At 47.9% G+C, this 26,719-nt stretch overlaps 2 protein-coding genes across 5 annotated transcripts; one reads left to right on the plus strand and one right to left on the minus strand.

The window, feature by feature from the left end:
* Nucleotides 1-5,232: 5,232 nt before the first annotated feature.
* b9d2 (B9 domain containing 2) lies at nt 5,233-25,284 on the minus strand. Of its 4 annotated transcripts, XM_080218218.1 has the most exons (5): nt 25,094-25,284; nt 20,129-20,220; nt 18,206-18,331; nt 11,934-12,182; nt 5,233-5,328 (listed from the first exon to the last, which is right to left on the minus strand). In XM_080218218.1, the coding sequence occupies exons 2-5, from the start codon at nt 20,214-20,216 to the stop codon at nt 5,309-5,311; spliced, it is 483 nt and encodes a 160-aa protein (XP_080074344.1). In that variant the 5' UTR covers nt 20,217-20,220; nt 25,094-25,284; the 3' UTR covers nt 5,233-5,308. The 4 variants fall into 4 exon arrangements, with proteins under 4 accessions (XP_080074344.1, XP_080074341.1, XP_080074342.1 ...); XM_080218215.1 differs by lacking the exon at nt 5,233-5,328 and having other exon boundaries at nt 11,315-12,182; XM_080218216.1 differs by lacking the exon at nt 5,233-5,328 and having other exon boundaries at nt 11,315-12,182; nt 25,035-25,284.
* On the plus strand, nt 9,113-11,275 carry LOC145362136 (uncharacterized). Its single transcript, XM_080218193.1, has 3 exons — nt 9,113-9,142; nt 9,477-10,013; nt 10,146-11,275. Exons 1-3 carry the CDS (start codon nt 9,113-9,115, stop codon nt 11,133-11,135), a joined length of 1,557 nt encoding a protein of 518 aa, XP_080074319.1. The 3' UTR covers nt 11,136-11,275.
* Nucleotides 25,285-26,719: the final 1,435 nt, after the last annotated feature.

Below are 26,719 nucleotides of genomic sequence, written 5' to 3' on the forward strand. Positions count from 1 at the left end.
AGTCTCTCTCTCTCTCTCTACTCAAATGACAGCATCACCCCCTGCGTTTCTTTTTAAACTAACTTCAACTGACTGCCCCGTTGCAGCACTTGTGATAGAGTTTTTTCACAGGGGAAGGCCACCTTGGGGTGTAGTTATTGGCTGCCCCCGTTTCCTGGCGATGCAGTGATCTGTGCACAGCAAGCTCCCATAACGAGCTTGAGGGTCGAATGTTGGCCAGGACGCCGGGGGAAGTGGGGGGGAGAAGTGGGGGGGAGAAGTGGGGGGGGGGGGGGGAAAGTACTCTGCTTTAGTTTCTCCCAGCAGTGTCAATATTTGATAGTCACAGGGGAGGGGCAAACAGAGTCTCACTTCAATGCCTCACCTGTACAGCAGACAGCCCGTTTTAAGCTGTGATTTCAATAAAGTCCCACTGCTATGAGAGCTCATCCTCATAGCTGGGGTGGGGGTGAGGAACATAAGGAGCCCAGCACGGTTGGAGGTGCTCTCTCTCTCTCTCATATTTTTCCTGCCTGTTCCGGAGGGATGGCACGGTGGCACACTGGTTAGCACGGCTGCCTCACAGCGCACAGGGCCCCGGGGTTCGATTCCCGGCTTGGGTCCCTATCTGCGTGGAGTTTGCCCATTCTGTCTGCGTCCGGGTGCCCCGGTTTCCTCCCACAGTCTGAAAGATGTGCTGGTTAGGTACATTGACCCGAATAGGTGCTGATGTGTGGCGACTAGGAGATTTTCACAGTAATTTCACTGCAGCGTTAACGTAAGCTTACTCTAACTTTAGGAGTTAACAATCCCATGGTAGTGTTGGAAGGGGAGCAGGGGAGTCCTCCCAGCTCAACATTCTCAGTTGTGGACTGTAGAGAGGGAGCTTTATTCTATATCCAACCCCGTATTGTACCTGCCTTGGGAGTGTTTGATGGGGACAGTGTAGAGGGAGCTTTACTCTGTATCTAACCCCGTGCTGTACCTGTCCTGGGAGTGTTTGATGGGGGAACAGTGTAGAGGGAGCTTTACTCTGTATCTAACCCCGTGCTGTACCTGTCCTGGGAGTGTTTGATGGGGGACAGTGTAGAGGGAGCTTTACTCTGTATCTAACCCCGTGCTGTACCTGTCCTGGGAGTGTTTGATGGGGGACAGTGTAGAGGGAGCTTTACTCTGTATCTAACCCCGTGCTGTACCTGTCCTGGGAGTGTTTAATGTTGGTACTTGGTGTCCAACAGTGAAAATCTTTCTCATTCTGCAATCCTGTAGTTTTGCTGAGTAATTTTGATTTAATAAAGGTTGGCAGTGTTGGTTTAATTTGTGTGTGAAACAAAAAGCAGACACATAGGAGCTAGGTTGAAAGTGGCAGCAAGAGTCTGTAATAATCTCATGTGTGATGTTGGAAAGCCCCTAATTATGGGAGGAGTGAAGTCAGGAGTTTCATTACAATTAGGTAACATTAACTGGGAGGCAACATTTGCTTCTGAATCTGTTATTGAGCCTGTTCACAATTACTACTGAAACTCAGAGTTGGATCCCAAGCTCGCTCTGCAGTGAGAACTCCTCATTATAACAATTATCCCAGGAAACTCAGGGACAACAGGAACAGGGAGGATTAAGGAGCAGGAACATCCGAACCTTGGCATCCACACAGGTTACACACAAGCTTTCTGGTATGGGTGGGTAGATGGCCATTTTGAAAGATCCCACAAAGTACAACAGTTTGGGAGTGACTGCGTTTATTCCAATGTTGACCAAGCCACCTGGTGTGTGTGGTGACTTTCATGGGTGCAAATGGATTACTTGTGGTTAACCCATTATACAAACACTATCCACTTTCCTTTCTGTGAAACCAGAGTGGATAAGAGTGCATCATTCACAATTCGCAGATCCCAGGACAGGCACAGCACAGGATTAGATATGGAGTAAAGCTCCCTCCAAACTATCCCCCATCAAACATTCCCAGGACAGATACAGCACGGGGTTAGATACAGAGTAAAGCTCCCACTACACTGTCCCCCAACAAACTCTCCCAGGACAGGTACAGCACTGGGTTAGATACAAAATAAAGCTCCCCCTGTACTGTCCTCATCAAACGCTCCCAGGACAGGTACAGCACAGGGTTAGATACAGAATAAAGCTCCCCCTACACTGTCCTCATCAAACACTCCCAGGACAGGCACAGCACAGGGTTAGATACAGAGTTAAGCTCCCTCTACACTGTCCCCCACCAAACACTCCCAGGACAGGGACAGTACGGGGTTAGATACAGAGTAAAACTCCCTCTACACTGTCCCCATCAAACACTCCCAGGATAGGTACAGCATGAGGTTAGATACAGAGTAAAGCTCCCTCTGGAGAGGTGTGTGTGTGTATAACAGGTCTGTGTGTCCCAGCACTGACTGTATTACAGTATTGTCAGTGTAATGTGTTGTGACTGGGGACACAGATGGTGTGATATTTAGCTTAGCTTCTGTTACAATGTCTATTTTGCTGTGACTGATTTTTACATTATGGTGGTTCACTCCATCCTGCTCCCCCCGTTCAGACAAGCAAGCCTGTAACACACTGATAGTCTATACTGCCCCACCATCATCTCTTCACAAATACATTCCTCTTCTCTTTCAGCAACCGAAAAATCAACTTTGGACTAACAGGAAAAAGGATATAACATTTAGTGAATGCAAACCAAACAGAAGAGGAAAATGATTGGGTATTGTTAATGTTAATGTACCATTGGCTCCAATGAGAGAGTGGATGAAGAAGAGGGATGGGTTTGTTTGGCAAGTTAATGTACAAATAGAATTGGCTGGGTGGATCAGTGGCCTTACAATAAACTATTTCCTTTTGCATTGCTGACAGATTTGCTGCTGATACATATGATTAATATCCATGGTCTACTTTGGAAATCTTACATCAACACTTAATAATCTCAGAACAGATACGGCGTGGGATTAGACATAGAATATAGCTTCCTCTACATTGTCCCCATCAAACACTCCCAGGACAGGTACAGCATGGGGTTAGATATAGAGTAAAGCTCCCTCTACACTGTCCCCCATCAAACACTGCCAAGGCACACTTAGCCTAGGATTAGGGACATTTATCCATCTCTTTAAGTTACTATCTCAAGCTCAAGTGCTGTTTTAGAAGTTTATGGGTAGAAACAGGGACTACGTAATTTACTTTGGACCAACACTAACTCTGGGGCGAGTGGTAAATGTGTCACCCGAGACTCAGGATTCATCACCAATAAGAATCTTCCATTAATTGGTGGGCACTGGACTGAAATGCAACCACTGATTGAAAAAGCCTTGGAAGCACGATCCAGAGATTGCAGGACAGGCCACAAACCTCCATCCTCAGTTTATTTTCCAAACCACATTGACAAATATCACAGCGTTTTCCTCAGAATTGCCCTACATTACTTTCTTGCTAATCCCACAACAATTTACGACATAAGACAGCAGCATGTGAAGCCTCCAATAAACTGTGGTTTGAAACTGTTGTTTGACTTCTGTCACTGTCATCTGGGTAAATCAGTCTCCAGAGATAGCGGCCTTTACTCACAGCATTACCAAAACTCTCCCAGTTCTGGGACGGCGCTCCTAAAATTACTGGGTTTTTTTCCTCCTATATTGCTAACAGAACATTGCTCACACTGAGTCACAGAACATGTTGTTACCTACACGACAGATAGAAGGTGTTAGCAGGTAAACAGGGAGTGTTAGAGAAGGAAGTTACACCGGTGACATACAAGTGTGGCAGGCGCTATACAGGATGTATTTGCTTACACAATCTTAATCCCTACAGCGCAGGAGGCCATTTAGCCCTTCGAGCCTGCACCATCAACAATCCCACCTTATCTCTCTAACCCCAAGTATTTATCCTGCTAATCCCTCTGAACAAGATACAAGATGTAGCCAAAACGAGGCAACTTCTTGCGAGCTGTGCCTTTTAATTCTATCTTATGCTCTCCTTCTAAGATCTTAAAACTTAGCACTAACCCCTTTGAACTTTCTAATAATGCTCTGATCTTTCTCTACACCCTAGTGGTGATTGCAACACTATATTCTGTACACTATCCTTTCCTTTTCCCCTATGTACTCTATAAATGGCATGCTTTGTCTGTATAGTGCACAAGAAACAATACTTTTCACTGTATCCCAATACATGTGACAATAATAAATCTTTTCAATTTAGTATCGGCAATCCGCCTAACCCACAGATCTACCTGCACTGTACTTATTTAGCAGCTCTTAACTAGAAGGGCCCTCAGGCCCAAGAGAAACTAGAGCACCCATAGGAAACCCACACAGACACAGGGAGAACATACCAACTCTGCATAGACAGTGACCCAAGGCCGGGATTGAACCTTGGTCTCTGGCACTGTGAGACAGCCAGGATAACCACCGTGCCACTGTGACACCCACTCACAATCTTTTTGTAATTGCTTTATAGATAGCTGGAGAAACTCAGGTCATGTGGCAAGATCAATCATGCAAGGCAGCACCAAGAGAGGAAACAACACAAAGTGGTTAGAAACTTGCATTTACATGCCATCAATATGGAAAAATGTCTCAAGGCATTCGACAAGAGGCAAGCTGGAGGAGGAGATATTTGGAGGAGATACGAAATGGGCTTTAAGGAGTATCTTAAGTACAGGAAGTGAGGTGGAGAGGTTTAAAGTTTATTTATCGGTGTCACAAGTAGGCTTACATTAACACTGCAATGAACTGTATTGATACTGTGAAAATCCCCTAGTCGCCACACTCCAGCTCCTGTTTGGGTACACTGAGGAAGAATTTAACACACTAACCAGCACGTCTTTCGCACTGTGGGAAGAAACCCTTGCAGACACGTTGAGAACGTGCAAACTCCACACGGTCACCTAAGCTGAGAATCAAACCTGGGTCCCTGGCACTACTGTAAGTTTCACAACTGTTGCATCAGACCATAGAAAGCATTCTTTCTGGTTGTATCACAGCTTGATATGGCTCCTGCTCTGTCCAAGTCCGCAAGAAACTATAAGGGATTGTGAACGAAACCCAGTCCATCACACAAACCAGCCTCTCATCCATTGACTCTGCTTACACTTCCCGCTGCCTTGCAAAAGCAGCCAGCATAAATAAGGACCCCACGCACATTCCCTCTTCCACCTTCCTCAGTTGGGCAAAAGATATAAAAGATCACATACCAACCGACTCAAGAACAGCTTCTTCCCTGCTGCCATCAGACTTTGAATGGACCTACCTTGCATTAAGTTGATCTTTCTCCAGACCGTAGCTGTGACTGTAACACTACATTCTGCACTCTCTCCTTTCCTTCTCTATGAACGGTATGCTTTGTCTGTATCGCACACAAGAAACAATACTTTTCACTGCATACTAATACATGCGACAATAATAAATCAAATCAAATGTAACACAGTGAAAAACAGAATAAATCCACATTTAGTACTAGTAGGGCAATGCATTCACTGAAATCATTTCTGATACATCACTAGAGTACATATTTCATTTATTCATTCATGGGATGTGGCCATCTCTGGTTAGGCCAGCATTTGTTGCACTTGAGCTGAACGTCTAGCTCGGCCATTTTAGAGAGCAACTGAGAGTCACCCACATTGCTGTGACTCTGGAGTCACATGTAGGCCACACCAGATAAGGACGGCAGATTTCCCTCCCTAAAGGACATTAGTGAGCCAGATGGGGTTTTTCTGACAATGGTCATCAGTAGATTCTTAATTCCAGATGTTTAAAATTGAATTCAAACTCCACCTCCTATCGTAGTGGGATTCGAACCCAAGTCCCTCTGACTAACCTGCAGGTTGTGCTGGTGAAGGACAACCTGTGCTGGGAATCAAACGCAGCAATACAAGGGATAGGAGGGGTAAGACCATTCAGCCTGAGGAGCCTGCTTTCCCATTCAGTACGATAGTGACTGATCTTGGGTTTCAATTCAATCTTCCCACCCATTCCCCATATCCCTCAGTCCCCTGAAAGGCCCATCTATCTCACCCTTAAATATATCCAATGCAGGAGCATGCAAAACCCTCTGGGGCAGAGGAATTCCAAAGAGTGAAGAAACTTCTCCTCATCTCAGGCTGAAACGATCAGCACCTCATCTTGAGGCTGTGCTCCTGCCCATGTTAGATATCCCAACCAGCAGAAACAACCTCTCAATGCCGTCGCTGTCAATCCCCATCACAATCTCACAACACAGATGAACACCACAGCAGACTGACCAGAATCATAGCATCCCTACTGTGCATAAGTGGTCATTAGGCCCATCGAGTGTGCATCAACTCCGACAGAGCATTGTTCCCATGCCCTCTCCCTCACACTATCCCTGTAACCCCACACATTTACCATGGTTAATCTACCCAACCTACACATCTTTGGATACTAAGAGACAACTTAGCATGGCCAATCCACCTAACCTACACATCTTGGGACATAAGGGGCAATTTAGCATGGCCAATCCACCTAACCTGCACATCTTTGGATACTAAGGGGCAATTTAGCATGGCCAATCCACCTAATCTGCACATCTTTGGATACTAAGGGGTAATTTAGCATGGCCAATCCACCTAACCTGCACATCTTTGGATACTAAGGGGCAATTTAGCATGGCCAATCCACCTAATCTGCACATCTTTGGATACTAAGGGGTAATTTAGCATGACCAATCCACCTATCCTGCATGTCTTTGGATATTAAGGGACAATTTAGCATGGCCAATCCACTTAACCTACACATCTTGGGACATAAGGGGAAATTTAGCATGGCCAATCCACCTAATCTGCACACCTTTGAGACTGTGGGAGGAAACCCATGCAGACCTGGGGAGAACTTGCAAACACAGGCAGTCACCCGAGGCCAGAATCAAATCCTGGTGCCTGCTGCAGTGAGGCAGCAGTGCTAACCACTGTGCCACTGAAAACTTAATAATGACTCCAACCATAAGGGGAAAGGTCGCTTCATCGGGATGGCCAGAGCAAAAAAAAAACTACAGGATAAAGGGCAAGATTTATAACTGCTCAAAGTTCGAGTTTCGTCTGCCTCATCCAGAGGATAGAATTCCAGCATTATATGCTTTAAAATTAATACAAATTAATAACTCAAGGACAAATTAAAGGGATATGGCAAAGAACAAAAAAGAGAAAGGGTAAAATTTTCACGTCCTGTCCACCTCGGGTATCGTAGTGAGTGGGACACAGATCTTCCCTCGGGTGGGATTTTCCACTCCTGGGAAATCCTGCCTAAACTCCAAAAGGAAATTTACAAAATTCAATTTAAAATGGGGTAGGAAATAATTCACCAAGTCCCTGCAGTGCCCACTGGACACAAAGCATCTCAATTACACCAACAGTCTCTCCAAGGACACAGGCCAACGTAAGTAACACCACGTGAGTGGTGGCACAGCATTAGCGCTGCTGCCTCACAGTGCCAGGGACCCGGGTTCGATTCCTGGCTTGGGTCACTGTGTGGAGTCTGCACGTTCTCCCCGTGGGGTTCCTCCGGGTGCTCTGGTTTCCTCCCACAGTGCGAAATACGTGCCGGTTAGGTGGATTAGTCATGCAAAATTGCCCCTTAGTGTCAGGGGGACTAGCTAGGGTAAATGCATGGGGTTATGGGGATAGGGCCTGGGTGGGATTGTGGCCGATGCAGACTCAATGGCTTCCTCCTGCACTGTAGGACTCTTATGAGTAATGCCAGCATCGTAACAGTGACTAAACTTTTATTGGGTGCAAATCCCTGGTGGCTAGTGGAAGTGCGATATACAAGCAAGCCTTTGTCAATTGTCACAAAGGGGGTCACGGAATTTCTCCACAGCTTTGAGATCCTCTTTTGTCTTTACGATGCAGCACAGGGATGGGAAAGGTAAAGATCGAGAGATCCAAAATCCATTTGCAACTCCAGTCTCGTCTCAACAAAAGTGCAAGGACAGAGGGTGACAGACATGAAGTTAAAGAGTCAGGTCACACTTGCCATCCTCTCACATTATTTGCCCCAATGTTCAATACTCCTTCCTTGAATGCACCATGCAGAACGTGAGCTGCACATTCAGCAACAGGAAGCAAAGAGGAGGTAGAATCCAATCAAAGAGATGCATTGGGGCACACTGGTTCCTGGTGAGTGACTGCCCCCTTGTGTGCAACAGGGCTTGTTGCATTAAAGTTTATTTATTAGTGTCACAAGTAGGCTCCCATTAACACTGCAATGAAGTTACTGTGAAAATCCCTAGCTGCCACACTGAAGGAAAATTTACCATGACCAATGCACCCTAACCAGCACTGTGGAAGGAAACCGGAGCAACCAGAGGAACCTCACACAGGTGCACTGAGAATGTGCAGACTCCACACAGGCAGTCACCCAAGCCGGGAATCGAACCCGGATCCGTGGCATTGTGAGTCAGCAAATGCCAACCACTGTGCCGCTCTGAGAGACCCTAGAGTGATCAGGGGAGAGCTGAAAGTGATAGTTCCTCAAATGTGCTCACAGTGCTAACCGCTGTGCCCTTTTCAAAACAAAATTAAAATCACAGGTGGGTAAAACACAACAAAGGACTTGCATTTATATTATACTTTTCATAATCACCGGAAACCCAAAGCACTTTACAACCAACAAAGTACCCTTGAAGTACAGTCACTGTTCTAATACAGAAACAAAGTGGCCAATGCACATACCGTAAGCTCTCGCCAACACTGAGATAATGACCATGTGTTCTTGTGATGTTGATTGAAGGGTAAATATTTGGAGAATCCCTGGTAATACATTGAAGTAGTGCCATGGGATCATTAATGGCCACCCAAGAGGGACAGAGGGGGCTTTAACCTCGCATTTGAAATACGGCACTTCTGACAATGCAGCGGTCCCTCAGCACTGCACTGGGGTGTCAGCCAACGTGCTTGTGCCTGAGCCTTAGAGTGACAGAGTGTGCGAAAGCATGCAATGGATGATTTGTGAATCAGCTCAAAAACAGAAGGGGGGGTTGCAAAGTGGATCGCCATCACACACAGTCATGTTCTCCCACAGCAGACACAGCATACGTTAGATCAATAGTAAAACTCCCTCCGGGCATTATTTTAATCGTTAGCACAGCCCACTGATGAGTTCCATTCCCTGAAATGCCAGTGCTAATTGGCACCGCTTTGGAGGTAAGTTTGCACCGCAGAACTGGCACCAAGCAGAAATAAACTCAAACTTGCTGCAGTGCTTACTTTTAGCACGGCGAAGGTGAGACTTTCTTTTCATCTGTGCAAGATGCAATTACATAGCAGCAGTAGCAGTTTTTAAATAAATTAAAAGCACAATGTTTTACAATTGATTTATTCAGTTATATAAAACATCCTCGCAAAGCTAAAAGAACAACATGGAGCCACAGATTTCACTTCTCAAAAAATTACCAGTGTTGTGTAATCTAAGAGAATTTGTGATTTTTCTAAATTACAGCTGGAGATTCATTTGGGCAATAGTGTAAAACAGACATAGCTAATTGAACTTCCACATGCATCATTTTCACTTTTAATCTCACTACAGACTCTCACTGGGGGACAGTTCCTGAAGGTGCTGACTCTCACTGGGGGACAGTTCCTGAAGGTGCTGACTCTCACTGGGGGACAGTTCCTGAAGGTGCTGACTCTCACTGGGGGACAGTTCCTGAAGGTGCTGACTCTCACTGGGGGACAGTTCCTGAAGGTGCTGACTCTCACTGGGGGACAGTTCCTGAAGGTGCTGACTCTCACTGGGGGACAGTTCCTGAAGGTGCTGACTCTCACTGGGGGACAGTTCCTGAAGGTGCTGACTCTCACTGGGGGACAGTTCCTGAAGGTGCTGACTCTCACTGGGGGACAGTTCCTGAAGGTGCTGACTCTCACTGGGGGACAGTTCCTGAAGGTGCTGACTCTCACTGGGGGACAGTTCCTGAAGGTGCTGACTCTCACTGGGGGACAGCTCCTGAAGGTGCTGACTCTCACTGGGGGACAGCTCCTGAAGGTGCTGACTCTCACTGGGGGACAGTTCCTGAAGGTACTGACTGTGACTGGGATATAGTTCCTGAAGGTACTGACACCCCCTGGGGTACAGTACCTGAAGGTGCTGACTCTCACTGGGGTACAGTACCTGAAGGTGCTGACTCTCATTGGAGAACAGTTCCAGAAGGTGCTGACTCTCACTGGGGGACAGTTCCAGAAGGTGGTGACTCTCACTGGGGGAAAGATCCTGAAGGTGCTGACTCTCACTGGGGGAAAGATCCTGAAGGTGCTGACTCTCACTGGGGGACAGTTCCAGAAGGTGCTGACTCTCACTGGGGGACAGTTCCAGAAGGTGCTGACTCTCACTGGGGGACAGTTCCAGAAGGTGCTGACTCTCACTGGGGGAAAGATCCTGAAGGTGCTGACTCTCACTGGGGGACAGTTCCCGAAGATGGTGCCTCTCACTGAGATACAGTTCCTGAAAGTGCTGAATCTCACTAGGGGACAGTTCTTGAAGGTGCTGACTCTCACTGGGATACAGTTCCTGAAGATGCTGCCTCTCACTGGGATACAGTTCCTGAAGATGCTGCCTCTCACTGGGATACAGTTCCTGAAGGCGCTGACTCTCACTGGGATACAGTTCCTGAAGGCGCTGCCTCTCACTGGGATACAGTTCCTGAAGGTGCTGCCTCTCACTGGGATACAGTTCCTGAAGGTGCTGCCTCTCACTGGGATACAGTTCCTGAAGGTGCTGCCTCTCACTGGGATACAGTTCCTGAAGGTGCTGCCTCTCACTGGGATACCGTTCCTGAAGGTGCTGCCTCTCACTGGGATACAGTTCCTGAAGGTGCTGATTCTCACTGGGATACAGTTCCTGAAGGTGCTGATTCTCACTGGGATACAGTTCCTGAAGGTGCTGATTCTCACTGGGATACAACACTTGAAAATGTTGACTCTCACTGGGGGACAGTTCTTGAAGATGCTGACTCTCACTGGGATACAGTTCCTGATGGCACTGATTTTCACTGGGGTACAAGTGCTGACGATGCAGTCTCTCACTGGCATCCATTTCCTGAAGGTGCTAACTCTCACGAGGGTAAATTCCTGTCAGTGCTCTCTCTCTCTCTGTCACTTTGGGGTGGGGGTCCACAGGCACTTGCAACCCCACAGTACCTGACCTACACAGGAATTCTCATTCTATGTAACTGTTGCTTGTGGGGAATGGTTTATTCTGCCTTCAGTAAATGACCTGTGTTTGGTCAGAAGCCACAGTGCCAACTGCTCGCGACCAGGAGAGGGAACGTTAGCCAACCACCAACCACCCCCACCTCCCCCCAACCCCACCCTCACCCTCACCTCAGGGGCCTGCCATGCCACCCAGGTCACAATCCCACCTGACATCAACAAGCAGACACAGGTCTGTCATGGAACCTGTGACTATCTCCTCAGTGCGCCCATGCCCCTGCATAACAAAATGTCCCCTCTGTCATACAGTTCAAGTTTCTCCTAAGTGATTCTCTGCTAAGAATAAACTTGACCTTCTGCCACACTGGACGCACCCAGTGAGGAATTTTTTTTTAAATCCACCAGTATGAGGTCACTCTGCAAATCATCGGGACTGGACAACCACCAGTGTCATTCACCGCCCTCTCCAAGAAGGCAGCCAGTAGATTACAAAGCATCGGTGCGGTCCTGTCGATATCCATTGTAAAGAGTCCTGGTGGGTAGAATCTGTGTGAAGCAGGCATGGCGTGGAACAGGAACCACCTCGCATGCGACCTGAGGTGACAGAAGTTTCCGGAAGGCTTGAGGTTAAAAAAAAATGGAGAAAGTGCGGAGGGATGCGGGGCACCCTGTCAATTCATCGACTGTAACTAAGTCCTGTGCCCCCCTCTCCCCCTCCCAGTCGTTCAATACTCCACCCCATACTGGTCAAAGTTGCGGAGAATGATGCTAAGATGGAGGTGGACCTTACCCATGGCCACCGTTTGGAGTCGATAGCGGTCTGCTCCGGTGTAAATGAGGTCGCTGTGTTTCAGCTGAGGTCCGCCACCCACAAACATCTGGGAGAGCTGTTCCTGCCAGGTGCCTAGGGGTCGCCAGGTGACACACTGAAGTTCATGGGTCCCCGGGCTGCTGGGGATGTGGCAGAAACCGTAGCCGTACAGCTCGTTGCGGCCGAAGGAGTCCTGGTGCCAGACCTGCACGTAGAGCTTGGGCCAGCCTGGAGCGGGAGACACAATGAGTTTAATGCGCTCAGTCAAGGTGAGAACCACGATCGCATGACCTCCCCTTTCTTGAATCTCACACCCCCCCTCCACCTTCCTCTCCCCCCGCTCCTACCCCCAACTTAGTACGATGCAATTCCACAGGCACTGTAGACATTCTGAACACCAGAACGTCAACAAAACTATTCAACCAAGATAGGGAGAATCAGAGGCAAAGACAGAAAATGCTGGGAAAACTCAGCAGGTCTGACAGCATCTGCGGAGAGAGAATTGAACCGACAGGCGGCTCCAGCTCCACTTTCCTGTCCATCCTCCGCTCCCTCGTCAATCCAAAAATCCGCCAAACTCAGCCTCAAACCTGACCCTGCCTCCACTCCTTTCTGGGGAAGAGAATTCCAAACACTACCAACCCTCAAGAGAAGAAGTTCCTCTTCAGCTCTATCTTAAATGGGCTCCCGAAACAAAATGCCCCCTGATTTTAGACACACTGAAAAAGGTTGGGCGGGGCGGGGGGCGGTGGTGGAACAGTTGCTCAGATGTCAAGCACTGTAAGAATTTTAGGTATTTGTGGAGATCATCTCTCACTTTGCTGAACTCCAGAGAACGTAGGCTCATTCATCTCCTTGCTTAAGCAGAAAATTTGGTCAGACAGAGATCAGGAATAGATTTGATTTATTATTGTCACATGTATTAGTATACAGTGAAAAGTATTGTTTCTTGTGCGCTATACAGACAAAACATACCATTCATAGAGAAGGAAAGGGTGCAGAATGTAGTGTTGCAATAATTAAAGCATTGTTAAGACAGTTTAAAAGAGTTAGAATGAAGTTTTAGAAGCGTAGAACGGGAGTAAAAGATAGAACTAGAAAGTGTGCTGGGCAAAGCTTGCAAGAAGTCGCCTTGCTCCAGCAGCATTTTGGTATCACAGTCTTGGAACTGTATTCTGAACCACAGCCAATCATAGAAAGCCCTAATCAATCAAAAGCTTGGCAGAGATGGGGAACCAGGGACCCAGGTTCAATTCCAGCCTTGGGTAACTATGAGTACTTCGCACATTCTCCTCATGTCTCCATGGGTTTCCTTCAGGTGCTCCGGTTTCCTCCCAGTCTGAAAGACCTGCTGGTTAGGTGGATTGGCCATGCTAAATTGCCCCTTAGTATCCAAAGATATGTAGGTTAGGTGGATTGGCCATGCTAAATTGTCCCTTAGTATCCAAAGATATGTAGGTTAGGTGGATTGGCCATGCTAAATTGCCCCTCAGTGTCCAAAGATGTGTCAGTAATGTGGATATGCCACATTAAATTGCTCTTTAGTGTCCCAAGATGTGTAGATATGGGGATTAATCATGGTAAACGTGTAGGGTTACAGGGAAAGGGGAGGGAGACTGGGTCAGAGAGTCGGTGCAGACTTGATGGGCCAAATGGCCTCTTCTCCACCGTAGGAATTCTACAGAAAAAGGCACGGCATGTTGGCACAGTGGTTAGCACCAGGGACCCGGCTTCAATTCCAGCCTCAGATAACTGTTTGTGTGGCGTTTTCACATTCTCCCTGTGCCTGCATGGGTTTCCTCTGGGTGCTCCAGTTTCCTCCCACACTCCAAAGATGCGCAGGTTAGGGGGATTGCCTATGCTAAAATTGCCCTTTAGTGTCAGAGAGTATTAGAAGGGTAAATACCGGGGTTACAGGTATAGGCTGGATTGTTGTTGGTGCAGCCTTGATGGGCCAAATGTAGAATCCTTTCTGCACAGTAGGGATTCTATGAGATGTGGGTCAGTAACCAGAGAAGACAGATCTTATATAACTGGCACAAAGGTCAGGGTTGGAGAATTCCTCTATTTGTTTATAAACAGCTGTTAATAATCTGGGACATAATAATGCTCGAGGGGGCAGTGGAAGCAGGTTCAATAATAAACTTCAAAAGATAACTGCTTAGAAAGGACAATGTTGCCAGAGCTCTGGCAAGGGGAGTGGGACTAACTGGATAGCTCTTTCAAAGGGCCAGAAGAGACAAGATGGGCTGAATGGCCTCCTCCTGTACAGTAGGATTCCATGAGAAACCTGAGGTATTATCAGTATGGATTAATTTCTGTGCCATTTTGCTTTCCAAACCACAGAGGCAATCTAGCCGGGTAAATGAATCATGTTGATAGAGTTACAAGAACAGACAAAGAGCTGAACTTCAAAGCTGTGGACTAAGTAAAAGCTTCTCTTGTTTTTTTTCTTTTTCAATTAATTTTCTTTTTGTGCTTTCGGAATTCAAGACAAAAGGAGCACCAATAATTGCAAACTTTCTCTCAGGCAGTTCTGAACAAGGTACAAAAGCCCATTAACCTCCTTCCCATTATATAAGGTGACTATTTTAATTATGCCTGCAATGCTGCCTGAAACACTTAGCTCACAAAGGATAGCATGGGAAGGAAACCCATCTCACAGCACATGATGGAAACAATGCCACTCTGTAGTTAACATTTTGTGAATTAATTTTAATCTTCTGATTGGTTTATTTAACACGGGGTGCTCAGTACACCAAGGCTGATGTGCTTTCAACGCTAAAGGACTCAGAGAATATGGGGACAAAGAACGGTGGCGTAATGGGTGACACAGTGGTTAGTACTGCTGCCTCACAGCGCCAGAGACCCGGGTTCAATTCCCGGCTTGGAATTGAGTCTGCACATTCTCCCCGTGTCTGCGTGGGTTTCCTCGAGGTGGTCTGGTTTCCTCCCACAGTCCGAAAGATGTGCAGGTTAAGTGCACTGGCTGCGCTAAATTCTTGCTCAGTGTACCTGAATAGGCACCGGAGTGTGGCAACTAGGGGATTTTCACAGTAACTTCATTGCACTGTTAAAGTAACTTGTTAAAGTAACTTGTTAAAGTAACTTGTTAAAGTAACTTGTTAAAGTAACTTGTTAAAGTAACTTGTTAAAGTAACTTGTTAAAGTTTGCAATTATCGGTGCTCCTTTTGTCTTGAATTCCGAAAGCACAAAAAGAAAATTAATTGAAAAAGAAAAAAAAAGAGAAGCTTTTACTCAGTCCACAGCTTTGAAGTTCAGCTCTTTGTCTGTTCTTGTAACCTGTTAATGTAACCTGTGACACTAATAAATAAACTTCAATGTCTAAAGGTGTGTAGGTTAGACGGATTGGCCATGCTAAATTCTCTCAGTGTCCAAAGATGTACAGGTTAGGGGGGGTTAGCTATGGTAAATACATGGGGTTATGAGGATAGGGATGGGGATGGGCCTGGGTCTGGGTAAGATGCTCTGTCAGAGAGTTGGTGCAAATTCAGTGAGCCAAATGGTCTCCTCCTGCACTGTAGGGATTCAATGAAAGTGAGAAAATGGCACTGATGTGGAAGGTCAGCCACAATCTTATCAAGTAATGCAGTGGACATCAGGAGGCCAGATCCTGTTCCTATTTACAGTCTCAACGAGTTCAACTCTCAATGGCATTAGTGGCATTAGCTCCTTTCTTTAAAGCTATCAATGTTTCTGAGGATCAGATTTTTCACACGCCCGCGCATCCTGCACGCCCATGAACGATGCATCCATGCATCAGATAGTTCAACTAGCTCTCAAGTCATTGATTTCACACACGTGTGCCAGGTCCAGATTTACATGGGCTGCAGGAAAATCTTCCCAGGCTATAAAAAAAAAACACTGAACAGTACCACCCTCGACTCAGTAGCAGCCCCACAGAGTCAGAAGTTTGTAGGTACAGGCTTCATATTAGGATCACAATCGCAGCCTGGGCTACGACAACAAAGAACATCCGCGGAACAGGCTGTAGGAACAGAACAAGGGCAAAAATGGCATTCACGGTCATTGGAAATTAAGGTGAGAAATACCAGGCGAGGGTGCCAGGTTTCCTACCCAACACATCATTCATTCATGGACCAGTTGTATATTTTTTTTGCCTACTTAGGATGTGGGGCAAGATGAGAGGTCACACGGCACCAGGTTATAATCCAAGAGGTTTATTTGAAATCACAAGCTTTCGGAGCGCTGCTCCTTCATCAGGTGAAGTAATGTAGGAGTTGCCAGGCACCTCTCTACCTTGGAAGACAAATGGTGTGTTGAATACTCAAGGACTTGAGGAACCAGAATGTCTTACTGCAGCTGTACAGGGCTTCAGAGAGTGCACACCTGGAATATTGGGTACAGTTTTGGTCTTCTCATTGAAGAACAGATATACTTGCCACAGACGGAGTGCAGCGAAGGTTCACCAGACCGATTCTTGGAATGGCAGGACTGTTGTACGAGGTAAGATTGGGTCGACTGGGAATGTGTTCATGGGAATTTAGGAGAATGAGAGGGGATCTCATGGAATTGTAATACAATGTCGATAGGGCTGGACGGACTGGATGCAGGGATGCTGTTTCCTCTGGCTGGTTGCAGGGGGCGGGGGGGGGGGCGGTGGGGTCTAGAATAAGGAGTCATTGCCTCAGGATATGGGAGAGGATATTTAGGAGGGAGACGAGGAGAAACTTCTTTCTTTAGAAGGTGCTGAACCAGTGGAATTCTCTACCACAGAGAGCCAGGGAGGCCAAATCACTGATTTCTAGACTCTAAAGGAGTCAAGGGGTATTAGGAGAACATGGGAGCATGTCAGTGAGATAGAGGATCAGCACATGGCACAGTGGTTAGCACCACTGCCTCACAGTGCCAGGGACCCGGGTTCGATTCCCGGCTTGGGTCACGGTCTGTGCAGAGTCTGCACGTTCTCCCCGTGTCTCCAAGTGCTCCGGTTTCCTCCCACAGTCTGAAAGACGTGCTGTTTAGGCGCATTGGCCATGCTAAATTCTCCCTGTGTACCTGAACGGGCACCAGAGTGTGGTGACTAGGGGATTTTCACTGCAATGTAACTTCATTGCAGTGTGAACATAAGCCTACTTGTGGCACTGATAAATAAACTTAAAATGATCATACTGAATGGCGGAGCAGGCTCAAAGGGCCAAATGGCTACTCTGCTTCCATTTTCTATGTTTCCACCTTGTTTTCCTCCTTCAGAGAGACTCCTTAAAACTGACCATTATGATCAAGCTTTAGGTCATCTGCTCAAATATCACTGTCTGTTGCTCACTGTCACATTCTGCTTAACATTGCTCGTGAAGCAACTTGAGACATTTCATTACACTAAAGACACTTTTTAAATACTTGGCATTGTTAATTTTGGGGACGACACTTTCGGAATGATGATATCAAGGCCTTGGTAAGGGTGTGGAAGAGATTTACTCCAATGATACCTGGGATGTGGGACTTCAATTATGCAGAGAGACCAGAGACACAGGCAGGAGGAAGAAGTTATGATAAACGTGTTCAAAATTCTGATATGTTTTGATGGAGTAAACAGGGAGAAGCCACCTCTTCTGGACAGCACAGTTGTTAGCACCGCTGCCTCATAGCGCCAGGGACCCGGGTTCGATCCCTGACTCGGTTCACTGTCTGTGTGAAGTTTACACATTATCCCCGTGTCTGTGCAGATTTCCTCTGGGTGTTCCGGTTTTCTCCCACAGTCCGATAGATGTTGCATACTAGGTACATTGGCCATGCTAAATTCTCCCTCAGTGTACCCAAACAGGTGCTGAGTGTGGCAACTAGCGGATTTTCACAATGACTGCATTGCAATGTTAATGCAAGTCTACTCGTGACATTAATAAATAAACTCTAAATTTATACTACAGGGTGGACAGTCAGTAACTAGAGGACACAGATTTAAGAAAAATAACAAAGGGGATAAGGAGATAAGGAGAGATTTTTCTTCAATTCAGTAATGATCTGGAAATGTATTGCCTGAAATATATTGAACGCTTAGTATTTGGAAGGGAATCTGATAAATCCTTGAAGCAGAATTTGAAGCATTGCCGGGCAAAGTGGAAAGGGAAAGAGTGTGGGACTAATTGGATAATCCCCACACTGAACTGCCACAGATTTGATGGGTCGAAAGGTCTCCGATTTCCTCGTATGCTAGCTAACACTTGGGAGAACTTACACGAAGAGTAGGAGAAAGCGTACTGTTGGTTACCTTGCAGGCCTTTGGTTGCGTAGTGTACATCAATAGGATGCGACCAGTAGGTCATATCCTTGATTACGGGATTGTCCACTTGTGTTTGCCCTTCCTTTAAGCCAGACAGCAGTTTCCAAGCACATCCTGCAGATAAGGAACAGCAAGAAGATAGGGAGTTACAAATCCAGTGGAAACAATCGGGAGTTGGCCACAGTAAGCACAGGAATTACTGAACGATAACAAACCAAATTCTACCATCCTGAAAGTCACAGAATCAAATTTTTAAGTTGTTACAGTGCAGAAGGAGGCCATTTGGCCCATCATGTCTGCAACCAGCTCTTCAAACTAGCATCGTGACTTAGTGCCATTCCTCTGCCTTTCCCCCATACCCCCTGCACATTGTTTCTATTCAAATATAATCTAACCCCCTCTTGAATGCCTCCATTGAAGCAGCCTCCACCACACTTCCAGGCAGGGCATCGCAGACCCCAACCACTCACTGCATGAAAAAGCTTTTCCTCATATCACATTTGCTTCTTTTTCAAATCACTTTATGTCTGTGTCCCTCTCGCTCTCGATCCTTTTACGAGCAGGAACAGTTTCTCCCAGTCTACTCTGTCCAGTCTCCTCATGATTTCGAGCATCTCTATCGAATCTCCTCTTGACCTTCTTCTCTCCGAGGAGAACGGTCCCAACCTCTCCAATCTACCCTCACAACTGAAGTTTCTCATCCCCGGAACCATTCTTGTAAATCTCTCCTGCACTCTCTCCATCAAGTTCACATCCTTCCTGTAGCGTGATACCCAGAACTGTACACAATATATCAGCTTTGAACACAGTCATCAGTTTTGCCAAAAGCAAGACACTGCGGATGCTGGAATCTGACACAAGAACAGAAAATGCTGGAAAATCTCAGCAGGACTGACAGCCTCTGTGGAGAGAGAACAGAGCCAACGTTTTGAGTCTGGATGACCTTTTGTCAGAACCTCTCTGCTCTATCCAGAGCTCCAAGCAACCCTTGAACCTACGTGGCCCGGCTTGATCTGAACTGACTGTGCCCTGAATCGCCTGACTCAAAATGAGGCAATGGCCGAAATACAGCCTTAATCTCAAGGGTACCAGGTCTATGGTTGCTACCCCTGTACAAATAAACGTCCTACTCTTCATTATAAAAAGTTGAGAATTAGAAAAATATGCACGTTCTTCGAATTCTACTTGTTGGAAAATCGAACAGGCTACAGCTGAAGTAGGTGGGAGGCTATGGCCTGGTGGTATTATCACTAGACTATGATTCTCAGCCAATGTTCTGGGGGACCTGGGTTCGAATCCCAACATGGCAGATGGTGGAATCTGAATTCAATAAAAAAATCTGGAATTAAGAATCTACTGATGACCATGAAACTATTGTCAGAAAAACCTGCCTGGTTCACTCATGTCCTTCAGGGAAGGAAATCTGCTGTCCTTAGCTTATTCCTGATCAAAGAAGCCAATTAGGTCTAATCATGGTCCCTACATGAGGGACAAACGAAATCCAAGCTGATAAGACAGGAATATACATCCCACCTTGGGCTGGATTAAACAAGGTCCAAGCTGACAGGATGGGCATTTCACTCCCTCCCACGTTCAACCTGAGATTTCTCTTAGTCAAAAGGCCGAGATGGCTTTAAGAAATTGCATCAGATAATGGCTCGGTTTCACCTCTTTGGCCACACTGAGCGCTCGCAGTTGATCTTGGCCAAAACCTACATGTGACTCCAGACCCACAGCAATGTGGTTAACTCTCAACCGCTCTCTGAAATGGCTGAGCAAGCCACTCAGTTCAAGGGCAACGAAGGCAAAAAATGCTGCTTAGCAGTGACGCCCATGTCCCACGAATGTATATATAAAAAATTAGTGCAGCACACTGTGCCCATGCCAGCCTGTCCCAGACGAGAGCCTCACCTGTCTGCAGTCCCCATTTGCAGAATAGGCTGTTGCGCGGGAAGCCAGTTGCTCCAACGATCTGTCCGATGATGTGCACCTCGGCCATCCTCCTGCACAGAAAAGACATAAGTCTAAGAGCACGTTGCAGCTTTGGCCGGATACCGCATTGTGCAGAGCAGTCACACTTCCCTGCATTGTATAATGCCATTCTTCTGGCTTAAACTTAAACTTGAAACAAGCAGGCAAAACAAACATTTTTAATGTTCTTCTAATGTTCGGGTGACAGAGTGGCATGATGGTTAGCACTGCTGCCTCACAGCTCCAGGGACCCGGGTTCAATTCCTGGCTTGGATCACTACCTGTGTGGAGTTTGCATGTTCTCCCTGTGTCTGCATGGGTTTCCTCTGAGTGCTCCAGTTTCCTCCCACAGTCCAAAGATGTGCGGATTAGGTGGATTGGCCTTCCTAAATTGCCCCTTAGTGTCCCGGGATGCATAGCTTAGAGGGATTAGTGGGGTAAATACACAGGGTTATGGGGATAGGGCCTGGATGGAGCTGTTGGTGTTGGCAATTCTTGAGAGTATGAAAATAGATAAGTCCCCTGGGCCAGATGGGATTTACCCTAGGATTCTCTGGGAAGCTAGGGAGGAGATTGCAGAGTCTTTGGCTTTGATCTTCATGTCGTCATTGGCTACAGGTATAGTGCCGGAAGACTGGAGGATAGCAAATGTTGTCCCCTTGTTCAAGAAAGGGAGTAGAGGCCATCCTGGGAATTATAGACCGGTGAGCCTTACTTCTGTTGTGGGCAAAGTTTTGGAAAGAATTACAAGGGATAGGATTTACAATCATCTAGAGAGAAATAAATTGATTAGGGATAGTCAACACGGTTTTGTGAAGGGTAGGTCGTGCCTCACAAACCTTAGAGTTTTTCGAAAAGGTGGCCAAAGAGGTGGATAAGGGTAAGGCAGTTGACGTGGTGTATATGGATTTTAGCAAAACATTTGATAAGGTTCCCCATGGTAGGCTACTGCAGAAAACGCAGATGCATGGGATTGAGGGTGATTTAGCAGTTTGGATCAGGAATTGGCTAGCTGATAGAAGACAGAGGGTGGTGGTTGATGGGAAATATTCAACCTAGAGTTCAGTTACAAGTGGTGTACCTCAAGGATCTGTTTTGGGGCCACTGCTGTTTGTCATTTTTATAAATGACCTAGATGAGGGTGTAGAAGGATGGATTAGTAAATTTGCTGACAACTGCAAAGTCAGAGGAGTTGCAGACAGTGAGGATGGATGTTACAGTTTGCAGAGGGACATAGATAAGCTGCAGAGCTGGGCTGAGAGGTGGCAACTGGAGTTTAATACAGAAAAGTGTGAGGTGATTCACTTTGGTAAGACTAACAGGAGTACAGAATATAGGGCTAATGGAAGAACGCTTAGTAGTGTTGACGAGCAGAGAGATCTCGGGGTACATGTGCATAGCTCCCTGAAAGTTGGCACCCAGGTTGATAAGGTTGTTAAGAAGGCGTACAACGTGTTAGCTTTTATTGGTAGCGGGACTGAATTTCAGAGCCGTGAGGTCATGTTACAACTGTACAAAACTCTGGTGCGGCCGCACTTGAGTATTGCACACAGTTCTGGTTGCTGCATTATAAGAAAGATGTGGATGCATTGGAAAGGGTACAGAGGAGGTTTTACCAGGATGTTGCCTGGTATGGTGGGAAGGTCTTATGAGGAAAGGCTGAGGGACTTGAGGTTATTTTCATTAGAGAGAAGGTTACGAGGTGACCTAATTGAGGCATACAAGATGATCAGAGGATTGGATAGGGTGGACAGTGAGAGCCTTTTTCCTCGGATGGTGATGGCTAACACGAGGGGACAGAGCTTTAAATTAAGGGGTGGTAGTTATAGGACGGATGTCAGAGGTAGGTTCTTTACTCAGAGGGTAGTTAGTAAGGTCATGGAATGCCCTGCCTGCAGCAGTTGTGGACTCGCCAACTTTAAGGGCATTCAAATGGTCAGTGGATAGGCATATGGATAACATTGGAATAGTTTAGGTTAGAGGGTCATTAGATTGGTTCCATTGGTCGGTGCAACATCGAGGGCCGAAGGGCCTGTACTGCGCTGTAATGTTCAATGTTGTAGGTGCAAACTTGATGGGCCAAATGGCCTCCTTCTGCGATAGGGATTCTACGATTCTAAACTTTAGAAGGAAGCTGTATGGGGTTTCGGGTTAAATAGCCATACTTCTCCTTGCTACTTCATAGATTTCAGGGCAGGTGGACAGCTGGATCTCTCATCGCACCGCTCCCCCCCCACTCTGCTAAACGCTGCATAACTTAGATTCAACTGGCTTCTTGAATTGTGGAAGGCTGTTCAGCCCATCATGTCTGGGCTGCCTCACTGCAAGGTCAACAGCCACTCCCACACCCTGCAAAACATTTCTCTTCAGACAATGACTCAATTCCCTTCTGAAAGGCCCGTTTGAGTTAGCCTCCACCACACTCCCAGGCAGTGCAATCCAGACCCTAAACACAGGCTGTGTGAAAAATATATCATCTTTCCTCTCCGGCGGTGGGGGGGGCATTCCACACCCAATATTCTGGAGGTTACCACTGACTCGAAACTCAACTGGACCAGCCATATAAATACTGTAGCTACGGCAGATCAGAGGCTGGGAAATCTGCATTGAGTATCTCTAAAGCCTGTCCACTATCTTCAAAGCACAAGTCAGGAGTGTGACGGAGTACTCCCCACTTGCCTGGATGAGTCCAGCAACACTCAAAAAGGTCAAAACCCTTCAGGACAAAGCAGCCTTGCTTAATAGGCACTCCATCCACCACCAATTCACGAGTGGCAGCATTGTGCACAATCTACAAGACGGACTGCAGCAACTCACCCTTTGAGAGCACCTTCCAAACCCATGAACTCTATCTACCCAGATACCCAGGAACACCATCATCTAGAGGTCTCTCGCCAAGTCACTCACCATCCTGACATGCTCTACACTGCTGTTCCTTCACTGTTGCTGGATCAAAATTCTGATTCTACCTCCCAAATAGCACTGAGGGTGCTCAGACACAACATGGACTGCAGCAACTCAAGTAGGTAGCGCACCACAATTTTCTCAAGGAGCAGTTAAAAGTAGGTGATAGATAATTGCTGACAAAGCCAGCAACACCCACATGCATGAGAAGAATAAAACAAACCTTCTGCAATGTAATAAGGGTGCTTCTGTGATTCAGCCAGAGAGTGTTTGATGGGCAGAGTGTTGAGGGAGCTTTACTCTGTATCTAATCCCATGCTCTACCTGGCCTGGGAGTGTTTGATGAGGGACAGTCTAGAGGGAGGTTTACTCTGTATCTAACCCCGTGTTGTACGTGTCCCAAGTGTGTTTGACAGGGGACAGTTTGGAAGGAGATTTGCTCTGCATCTAACCCCATGCTGTACCTGTCCTGGGAGTGTTTGATGGGGACAGTGTAGAGGGAGCTTTACTCTGTATTTAACCCCGTGCTGTCCCTGTCCTGGGAGTGTTTGATGGGGGACAATGTAGAGGGAGCTTTACTCTGTATTTAACCCCGTGCTGTACCTGTCCTGGGACTGTTTGATGGGGGGACAGTGTAGAGGGAGCTTTACTCTGTATCTAACCCCGTGCTGTATCTGTCCTGGGACTGTTTGATGGGGGACAGTGTAGAGGGAGCTTTACTCTGTATCTAACCCCGTGCTGTACCTGTCCTGGGAGTGTTTGATGGGGGACAGTGTAGAGGGAGCTTTACTCTGTATCTAACCCCGTGCTGTCCCTGTCCTGGGAGTGTTTGATGGGGGGACAGTGTAGAGGGAGCTTTACTCTGTATCTAACCCCGTGCTGTACCTGTCCTGGGAGTGTTTGATGGGGACAGTGTAGAGGGAGCTTTACTCTGTATCTAACCCCGTGCTGTACCTGTCCTGGGAGTGTTTGATGGGGGGACAGTGTAGAGGGAGCTTTACTCTGTATCTAACCCCGTGCTGTCCCTGTCCTGGGAGTGTTTGATGGGGGGACAGTGTAGAGGGAGCTTTACTCTGTATCTAACCCCGTGCTGTACCTGTCCTGGGAGTGTTTGATGGGGACAGTGTAGAGGGAGCTTTACTCTGTATCTAACCCCGTGCTGTCCCTGTCCTGGGAGTGTTTGATGGGGGGACAGTGTAGAGGGAGCTTTACTCTGTATCTAACCCCGTGCTGTACCTGTCCTGGGAGTGTTTGATGGGGGGACAGTGTAGAGGGAGCTTTACTCTGTATCTAACCCCATGCTGTACCTGTCCTGGGAGTGTTTGATGGGGGGACAGTGTAGAGGGAGCTTTACTCTGTATCTAACCCCGTGCTGTACCTGTCCTGGGAGTGTTTGATGGGGGGACAGTGTAGAGGGAGCTTTACTCTGTATCTAACCCCGTGCTGTACCTGTCCTGGGAGTGTTTGATGGGGGGAGAGTGTAGAGGGAGCTTTACTCTGTATCTAACCCCGTGCTGTACCTGTCCTGGGAGTGTTTGATGGGGACAGTGTAGAGGGAGCTTTACTCTGTATCTAACCCCGTGCTGTCCCTGTCCTGGGAGTGTTTGATGGGGACAGTGTAGAGGGAGCTTTACTCTGTATCTAACCCCGTGCTGTACCTGTCCTGGGAGTGTTTGATGGGGGGAGAGTGTAGAGGGAGCTTTACTCTGTATCTAACCCCGTGCTGTACCTGTCCTGGGAGTGTTTGATGGGGGGACAGTGTAGAGGGAGCTTTACTCTGTATCTAACCCCGTGCTGTACCTGTCCTGGGAGTGTTTGATGGGGGGAGAGTGTAGAGGGAGCTTTACTCTGTATCTAACCCCGTGCTGTACCTGTCCTGGGAGTGTTTGATGGGGGGAGAGTGTAGAGGGAGCTTCACTCTGTATCTAACCCCGTGCTGTACCTGTCCTGGGACTGATTGACAGGCCAGGTGACCAATCAGCACAGTGGGGCGGGCCTTACCCGCTGGCGGTTGCCCCGGGAGACCCCGCGCCCTCCTGGCTCTTGGAGCAGCTCCACCACCGCCGTCGCAGTCAGTCAGAGGGTCTCAATTGGTGTGTGTCTCTCTGGGAGTGTCTCTACCTCCCCGTTCCGCCGCTGTAGTATCTCCTCGTCCGCCTTTCACCGCCACCGCCTCGCTGACAACGCCGACACCCCAGTAACGCCCCCAATCATTGGCTCGGAGCGCCCCGCCCTCCAGCCAATTGGATGCGAATGGGGAGCGGCCAGGATCGAGTTCGTCACGCGCTGAGGGCGGAGCCTCTTCAAACCCCGCCCCTTCCCCTAACCCAGGCCCCAGAAGCAAACCCCGCCCCTTCCCCAGACTCCGCCCCGAAACCAAACCCCGCCCCTTTCCCAGTCTGCGCCTGAGCTCCAAGCCCCGCCTCTTGTATAAACCGTCTTCCTTCGTTAAATCCCGCCCTTCCCTAAGCCTCGCCCCCTTTACCATGCCCCCTCCCCTTCACTAATCCCCGCCCTCTCCCATAAACCCCTCCCATTCCTGCAACCCCGCCCCCTGCTTCTCACCCAGCACCCCCCCCAAGCCAAACCCCACCCCCTTTGCCAGACTGCACCAGCACCCCAAGCCCCGGCCCCTGTACAAAACCCGCTCCCTTCCCCAAAACACACCCGCTTCCCCAAAACCCGCCCCCTTCCCCAATACCGACCCCTTCCCCAATACCCACCTCTTCCCCAAAACCCGCCCCCTTCCCCAATACCGACCCCCTTCCCCAAAACCCCCCCCTTCCCCAATACCGACCCCCTTCCCCAAAACCCCCCCTTCCCCAATACCGACCCCCTTCCCCAAAACCGACCCCTTCCCCAATACCCACCCCCTTCCCCAAAACCGACCCCTTCCCCAATACCCACCCCCTTCCCCAAAACCCCCCCCTTCCCCAATACTGACCCCCTTCCCCAAAACCCCCCCCTTCCCCAATACCCACCCCCTTCCCCAAAAGCCCCCTTCCCCAAAAGCCCCCTTCCCCAATACCGACCCCCTTCCCCAAAACCCCCCCTTCCCCAATACCCACCCCCTTCCCCAAAACCGACCCCTTCCCCAATACCCACCTCTTCCCCAAAACCCACTCCCTTCCCCAAATCTGACCCCCTTCCCCAAAACCCGCCCCCTTCCCCAATACCCACCCCCTTCCCCAAAACCCGCCCCCTTCCCCAATGTTGACCTCCTTCCCCAAAACCCACTCCCTTCCCCAAATCTGACCCCCTTCCCCAAAATCCACTCCTGAGGCAGTCTTCTCGACACACAACAGCGCAGAATTGCTGAGCGGAAACTGATAGCCAAGTTCCACACACACGAGGACGGCCTCGACCGGGATCTTGGGTTCATGTCACACTATCTGTAACCCCCATGACTTGCCTGGCCTTGCAAAATCTTACTAACTGTCCTATCTGGAGACAATACACATCTCTTTAACCTGTGCTTAACTCTCTCTCCACTCACATTGTCTGTACCTTTAAGACTTGATCACCTGTAAAGACTCGCATTCCAACCATTACTTTGTAAATTGAGTTTGTGTCTTTATATGCCCTGTTTGTGAACAGAACTACCACTCACCTGACAAAGGGGCAGCG

This window comes from Carcharhinus amblyrhynchos, unplaced genomic scaffold, assembly GCF_965287045.1.
Source record: "Carcharhinus amblyrhynchos unplaced genomic scaffold, sCarAmb.v2.hapA scaffold_37, whole genome shotgun sequence".
In the NCBI taxonomy this organism is placed as follows: domain Eukaryota; kingdom Metazoa; phylum Chordata; class Chondrichthyes; order Carcharhiniformes; family Carcharhinidae; genus Carcharhinus; species Carcharhinus amblyrhynchos.

What these genes read in the sequence shown, in the direction of transcription:
- LOC145362136 (XM_080218193.1), top strand. Translation starts at nt 9,113, where the DNA reads ATGCCAGTGCTAATTGGCACCGCTTTGGAG. An exon ending in TAATTGGCACCGCTTTGGAG is followed by an intron (nt 9,143 to 9,476) that starts GTAAGTTTGCAC and finishes AAACAGACATAG; the next exon opens with CTAATTGAACTTCCACATGC. An exon ending in CTGGGGGACAGTTCCTGAAG is followed by an intron (nt 10,014 to 10,145) that starts GTACTGACTGTG and finishes CAGTTCCAGAAG; the next exon opens with GTGCTGACTCTCACTGGGGG.
- b9d2 (XM_080218215.1), bottom strand. Translation starts at nt 20,216, where the DNA reads ATGGCCGAGGTGCACATCATCGGACAGATCGTTGGAGCAACTGGCTTC. An exon ending in CAAATGGGGACTGCAGACAG is followed by an intron (nt 18,332 to 20,128) that starts GTGAGGCTCTCG and finishes CCTTATCTGCAG; the next exon opens with GATGTGCTTGGAAACTGCTG. An exon ending in CGCAACCAAAGGCCTGCAAG is followed by an intron (nt 12,183 to 18,205) that starts GTAACCAACAGT and finishes CTCCCGCTCCAG; the next exon opens with GCTGGCCCAAGCTCTACGTG.